The sequence below is a fragment of the Bison bison genome, unplaced genomic scaffold, assembly GCF_000754665.1.
Source record: "Bison bison bison isolate TAMUID 2011002044 unplaced genomic scaffold, Bison_UMD1.0 scf7180017864135, whole genome shotgun sequence".
NCBI lineage: Eukaryota > Metazoa > Chordata > Mammalia > Artiodactyla > Bovidae > Bison > Bison bison.
In genome coordinates, this window is record NW_011494707.1 from 1832442 (window position 1) to 1839877 (window position 7436).

Genomic DNA, 7436 nt, shown 5'->3' on the forward strand with positions numbered 1-7436 from the left:
TCCCCTGAGAGACCAAGGGGTCACAAAAATTAGAATAATGTAACTAGAAAGCCTCTTAATGATGTTTTTCCCAGTTGGAGGATGTTATTATGTATTTGGCTAATGCACAGTATGTTACTGAGCTGTGGTTAATAGGGAAAAACATTTTTATGTGTTTTAGAGTCAGATGTTGAACAAAAATAATAAAGTATATACTCACAGGCTGTAACTTCACTCAAATGGCCTCAGAATTAAAATAGATCAGGCTTATGAGGCTCTCTTTAAAATATGAGATTAAAGGACTTCCCTGGTGGTCTAGTGTATCCCTGGTGGCTCAGAGGTTAAAGCATCTGCCTGCAAGGTGGGAGACCCGGGTTCACTCCCTGGGTCGGGAAGATCCCCTGGAGAAGGAAATGGCAACCCACTCCAGTATTCTTGCCTGGAGAATCCCATGGACGGAGGAGCCTGGTAGGTTACAGTCCACAGGGTCGCAAAGAGTCGGAGACGACTGAGCGACTTCACTTTCACTTTCTTCTTCTGGTGGTCTAGTGGTTAAGGATCTGCCTGCCAATGCATGGGACATGGGTTCGATCCCTGGGTCTGGAAAGATTCAGATTACATGCCACAGAGGAACTAAGCCCACACTCCCCAACTACTGAGCCTATGATCTACAACAGGAGAAGCCATGGCAAAGAGAAGCCTGTGCACTGCAGCTAGAGAATAGCCCCCGGTCACTTGCTGCAACTAGAGAAAACTCACGTAGAAACCAAGACCCAGCAGAGCCAATAAATAAATAATAAAATTTTTTAGAGATGTTACAAAAATAAAATATGGGATTAAAGGAACTAGTAAATGGGCAAGGATGTTGTGGCATTCTTTCCAAGGTGATGTTTTTCGAATTTCACCAGTTTTCTGTTTTCCCACAATGTGTATTTTAGCACTCAAAGCATTCCAATCACATTAGAAAAACAGAATTACTTTTTTTTTAATTCATCCATTTTATTTTTAGAACAACATAAGATATATCTCAAATCCACTTGGGCAATAAATATCTTAATAAATATAACATAAATAAATATAAATTAGTTCACACCCTTTCATTAACATAAAATTATATAAATAAATACTTTAAAATAAATTATGTTTGAGTGTTTGTTTCTACAAACACTTTGGTACTAAAATAGCTTATAATTCCTTACTCTTCTTTTAAAGCGGAAAAAAAAGAAAATATGTTCTGTGAGGACATTTTCCCTCATCAATTTGCTCATCAAAACTTATAAAAATAACTTATGCCTAGTAAATATGAATAGACTTGATCAAAAGAATCATGTGGATAGAACAGTCACATTCTGCAAGTCTGGAGAGATGACTCATGGAAACAAGCATGAGAATTCTGTACCAGCTTCAGTAGGGACAGGTCCAGCCACCCCCTCCCCAGTTCTTAACCTATGCCCTATTACAATCTCTTTGGTTCCAATTGTTCTAAAAATGATTTTAAGGTTAGGAGAGACCTCAGCATTCTAGGAAGAACTCAGATAGCTCATCATTCTGTCGATGGTCACCGCACGAATTCTGAAGGCGTGAAGAAGGATGCAGAGCTTGACTTTTGTCTTGTAAAAATCCAGTTCTTTCAGGGAGGGTTTCTGTGGCACAGTCTCACTGTCGAAATTCAGGGCCTAGGAGAATAAATATTGAGCATGACATAGACGGTATTCCAAAATTAAAACGTTCATCTGTAAAAACGGGTGAAGCCAATACACGTCTCAGAGCCTGCAACCCACTCCCTCATTGCTTCTCCTAAACCCAACGCAAATCCACTCCCAGCCAGATGGGCAGGCAGAACCTGAGAGAAGAAGTGCTCATTATCCAAGCACATGGATCTTCAGTGAGCTCTGAAAAGACCCTGAAAGCTATTTAGAAAATCATCAGTGGGAGTTGCATTTTAGAAAGGAACAATTCTGTTAAGAGACATCTGCTGTGATATCCAATTAATTTTTGTTCGTTACATTAAGAAGCTATGTCCTTTTCAGAACAGGGAGGTGATGGATTGCTACTGATCGGAAACTGTCAGTATCAGACCTGCTGACTACAGATAGTCGTGTGAGAGTATATAAACCTGGCACTGGGTCTCCCAGTTTGAGCCCTTTAATTTGACAACACAACGCAAGACCATGTGCGTGCAGTTGCTCAGTTGTGTCCGACTCTTTGTGACCCCATGGACTCTAGCCCATCAGGCGCCTCTGTCCATGGGATTATCCAGGCAAGAATACTGGAGTGGGTAGCTATTGCCTCTGCCAGGGGATCTTCCTGACTCAGGGATAGAACTTGGGTCTCCTGCATTGGCAGTCAGGTTCTTTACTGCTGCGCCACCTGGGAGGCCCATATATTTGCACAAGGATCAGCATTTTTGCTTGTACTTCCTCACAAAGAGCCTAAAAGAAATGTAGAGTGGGTCATCACCCCATTTCAGAGGGGAAGAAACTGAGGCACAGAGGTACAGAATGTTTGGGCATAGTTGTCTGATTTCTGGTGGAACTGACTCCATTCTTGGTCCTGAAAATAAAATATCATCTACAACTGTCTAGATGGTAACATTCTTTGATACTTGCATGATGTTCACTGCTTTTCAAACAAGTAATTTAGCACCCCCCCAAAAAAATGAATGAAATAAAAATAAATTTCTTTTCAGATAATCATTCTTGACACTGTATTTATCCCATGCCCTGGTCACCACAGCAGCACCCTGCTCTTTCTTAAGTGGTTATTTCTATGTTTCATATTAGCATCCTGTGTTCTGGTTATTCAGGAAATTACAAAGCAAGTTCTTGTCTCTGAGTAACACTGTGGACGTCCCCAGGTGATAGGTCATTTCTCTCTTCCATCCACATTTTGGTTCCGGATGGGTCCTATCCAGGCACTAGACTAGTGTGTCTTTACTAACAGTATTTGCAGATATGCATGCTGGCCCCTGTCATGAACATCACAGAGGTTTTTGAGATGTGTGAGAAGATGAGTGGAGTGGAATCCCCTTTTGGAGGTTTAAATCCTACCTCTGCCATTTCCAAGCTGTGTGACCTCGGACAAGCGAACAACCCTCTAAGCATGGGATTCCTCCTTTCCACAGACCCCATGTGGTTGCCGTGGGGACAGCATATCTTTGCCCAGAGCCTGGGGCACACCGCATGATCAACAAGCAGGAGGCTGCTTTCCTTCATGTGATCGGCTCATGTTGCCCTCTCACTAGAGGGCACCCTAGAGACTGTCTCCCCTACTATGTAGCTGGCTTTGAAGGGGGCATTTCAGGCCTCCCCGAATCCAGGAAGGGCTGACAGTAGAGCCCTTCATCAGGGACCCTGGCTGGCTGTCTCAGCATGAAGGATGGGAGGCCTTACCTGCATCAGCTCAGCAATAGCTGCCAGCATGTTCTGGTCTAGAAAGATTTGCCTCTTAGGATCCATCAGAAGCTTTGCATTCATGGCCTGGAACTCCACGTGGTACATCTTCAAGTCCTCATAGATACTTCTAAGGCACAGGGTCTGGGTGATACAACGAAGTGGGGAAGGAACCATTGAGATGGGCTAAAAACATCCCCCCCTACCCCAATGCTGCATTTGAAGAAAGATTCTTGTGTCTTACTGTCATAAAAGAGGTCTTTCCAGAAGCCAGACAATGCCCATTCTAGAAGAAAAAAATAATGAGATATCAATGATATGAATTCATAATATGAGCTGAAACCTTCAATTTTCTGACTTACAGTTATAAAAGAGGTCTCTCTGGAAGCCAGGCAACTCTCATTCTAGAGCAAAAAAAAAAAAAAAAAAAAAATCACACATCAAAAAGATACTAATTTTTAACATAAATTTTTTTGACTCCTCAAACATATCAAATTTTTTCACTGTGGTAAAAAACACATAAAATTTATCATCTTAACTATTTTAAAGTGTATAGTTCAGTAGTGTGATGTATATTTCACACTGTTGTAAAAAAACACATATTTTTACACATTTTTGTTTCAAATTGAACTTCTACAATGGGGCCTGTTGACATCCCATGAGGATAGAGCCCAGAAGCATGCACATTTTTGGAAGAAGATGAGGTCTGATGCACAGTCCTTAACCATGTTATAAGCTTTGGGAGGAAAATCCTCTATACCGTGGCTAATTCCAGTGGTAAACAGGCCTCCACTGTGCTGGTTTTATCTTTGGTGATATCTTCATGATCGATCTCCTCAGAAGTGCAGGAGTAAAATTCTAGGGTTTGTCTGGCCTGTAAAATACATAAAAAAAAACTCAGCTTATGATATTAATAAGGCACCAGGCTCCCCATAACGCTGGCACCAAAGCAAGAGTTGGCTGCCTTTGACCGCCATCTCCGACCTGTAGAAAATTCAAGGTCTTCATAAGACCAAAGAAACAGGTCATTGACACTCTCTCCCACTCCCTCCTCTCCTTTTGCTTATGACATGTTTCTCCTGAAGATATGTTTCTCCGTTATGTAAATACTACAAATCATTTCAACAGGCTGTGCTAATCAGCCTCTACACCATGCTGGGACACTTGCTTCTGGTGAAAACAGTTTTTTTTCCTTTTGGCAAAGCATCTGTGTTTTATGAATATCTTTTTCAAATATAGCTTCTAGAGGGGGATTGTTAAGGTCACCACTTGACGGATATAACAAACATGCAACCATGAAAACAAGTGGAGATTTAATGTGTGGTATATACACACACACATCATCTTACGAGCATGCTGAACATATTTATGAAATTTAGCTTAAGAAGTCAATGATTTGTTGATTGAAGATCGAGATCATTTTTCCATTCAACAAGCCTGATATATGCTATGCTAGGTACTAAGGAATGTGACAAAGAAGGGGACTGTATTATTCCCGCCAGGATTCCCAGTTCAGCTGTGGAGACAGGCCAGTGCCCAAATGACCAGGGGACATGCCAGCAGGTGAGAAGGGCTGAGTTGAAGGGTCAGAAGGCTCTGAGAAGGGCGTGGAAAGAGATGAAAAGGTTCCCCAGAGATGGGACATCCTCAGAGGAGGGGGATCGTCAGGCAGAGGGAACAGCATGGGCCATGAAACAAAGCTTGAGAGTACAGGACACGTGTGGGCAACAAGTAGCAAAGCTTGCGACCCTGTCTGCTGTAGGAAGAAAAATGCCCCCGCCAGAGATATCCACCTCCCAATCCCTAGAACCTGAGACTATGTCACGTTATGTGGCAAAGGGGAATTAAGGTTGCAGATGAAATTAAGGTTGCTAATCAGCTGACATTGAAATAGATTATCCTGGAGTGTCTGGGTGGGTCTAGTGTAATCTCTGGGTCCTTGTAAATGGAAGAGAGAGGGTGGAGAGTCAAGGTCAGAGAGATGAAGCACGAGAAAGACTCATTTGTTGGCTTTGAGGATGGAAGGGGGCCACCAAGGAATGGGGGCTGCTTCTAGATGCTGGCAAAGGCAAGAAAATGAATTCTTCTCTAGAGTCTCCAGAAAGAGATACAGTTCTGCTGACACCTTAATTTTAGACTAGTGAGACCCGTTTCAGATTTCTGACCTCCAGGGCTATATGATAATAAGTTTGTGTTGCTTAAAGCCATTAAGTTTGTGGTAATTTGTTACAGCAGCAATAGAAAATGAATACACTGCTCCTGGAGGCCTGAGCAGGTTGTAAAAAGTTAGATTTGCAACTACACTGCAACAATAAAAAGAAAAAAAACTCCAAATAAGACAATAGTTTTATTTCTGTGATAATTGCCTTCCTTTGGGCTGCAGTCCATGGGGTCGCTAAGAGTCGGACACGACTGAGCTACTTCACTTTCACTTTTCACTTTTATGCGTTGGAGAAGGAAATGGCAACCCACTCCAGTGTTCTTGCCTGGAGAATCCCAGGGACGGGGCAGCCAGGGGGCTGCCGTCTATGGGGTCATACAGAGTCAGACACAACTAAAGCGACTCAGCAGCAGCAGCAGCAGCATTCCAAAATGAAACAGTAACTATCTATTATTATGGCATTGTTAAAAAAGATGAATCTATGAAATAGTGCCTGGCATACAGTAGGCACTCAACAAATACTTTTTAAATGAAGAAATGAATAAATAGAGCAATATATATATATATATATATATATGAAATGTGGGTCCAACTGTTAGAGTTCTTCAAATATTTTCAGGAGAAGCTAGAAATCTGGATTCTTATATGAAAGGTCTACTTTTTCAATGACATCAAACTCAAAAATTAAAATAAAATATAAAAGACACTGACCAAACTTTACAGATCTGTGGGCTGGATACAGCCTCTGAATCACATGCATTTGCTACCTCTGTTTTCTCTACAAGTAGCCAGCTGATTTGTTCTGGCAAATTTGACACATGAATCATACTAAAAAATCAAATTGAGTTCTGTGATCTTCTGACCTTTGGTGCTGCCTCAGGGAGTAGAAGAGTCAAATTTTTCACATGAAGCATCTATTTAAATCAGAGCTCCTAAATTTTACCCATATCATACTTTTCTTTAGGAATCAAAGGACTTATCTCTGTAGTTTTCACTTGGTGAGCTGCCTTTCTAATTAAGATGGATTGAACTGTAAGGAACAGCAGTCAGCTCATTATAAAAGGTTGGAGGTGGGGAGAGTTCGTTAAGGAGAACTTGTGGCACTGAGCTTACTTTAAGATATTCATAAAGCAACAAGCTAGAAATATTCAAGAAAGATTTTCTAGACAGCAGGAAGGTCAAAGGACATCTTTTAAAATATCAGTTGAGGCTGTTGCAGCCAAAGCAATAGATGTTGGAAAGTTTTTAAAGGAAGAAGAAGAAAAACTTTTTGCATTAAAATATGAAAGCTAAAAAAAATGACTGAAGCTTTAAATAAAATTAGATAACTCGCCCCCTAGAAAAGGAAGCCTGGACATGCACTGTCATAAGCCCCCTGAAATGTGTTACTCTAACAACAAACAGCCATCAGACTGGAAGCTGGCGAGGACTGTGTGGGGCAGGGCCGATTCATCTTTGTAGCCCCCGGAGCACAGAGGCCGCCCCTAGTAACAGTTTCCTGGATTGATAAGTTGTCAGAGGAAGAGTGTGGGCTTGACACAATTCCATCTCTGTTGGCAGGCTACAGGGAACACTGTAAATATCCACTTTCCTCTGTGTAGGCACAGCCAAAACGAATGCCATTGTAATTTATGACCTCTCCTGCCTTCTCTGGAGACACAATTTCATTGAGACTCTTTAGCTAATAGTTGGGCCATTTGTAAAGTTCCCTCTTTCTCTCTTGACAGCTCCTGATTAACTTCCACAATTTCCCTGCAGTTCCTTCAGGTGACCAGGAGTTCAGAGATGTCCCTTAACTAGAGAGACTGCAGTGGGAACAAGGACAATGAAAAGCTCACCTTCTGTAGCGTGTTGCTGACAGCCCTCAGCAGGTTTTGGGAGTAGTCGAGGCAGCTCCTTCCTGG

The 7436-nt window shown here is 41.8% G+C and overlaps 1 protein-coding gene across 1 annotated transcript in view; it reads right to left on the bottom strand.

The window, feature by feature from the left end:
- Positions 1-968: 968 nt before the first annotated feature.
- The window catches only part of IL12A (interleukin 12A), a 7536-nt gene continuing 1068 nt past the window's right edge, over positions 969-7436 (bottom strand). The window contains exons 3-8 of the mRNA XM_010839848.1: positions 7371-7436; positions 4132-4245; positions 3734-3775; positions 3616-3657; positions 3372-3515; positions 969-1655 (exon numbers count right to left, since the gene is read on the bottom strand). Of these exons, the coding sequence (XP_010838150.1) occupies positions 1500-1655; positions 3372-3515; positions 3616-3657; positions 3734-3775; positions 4132-4245; positions 7371-7436 (564 nt within the window). The 3' untranslated portion in view covers positions 969-1499. The remainder of the gene's footprint in view (positions 1656-3371; positions 3516-3615; positions 3658-3733; positions 3776-4131; positions 4246-7370) is intronic.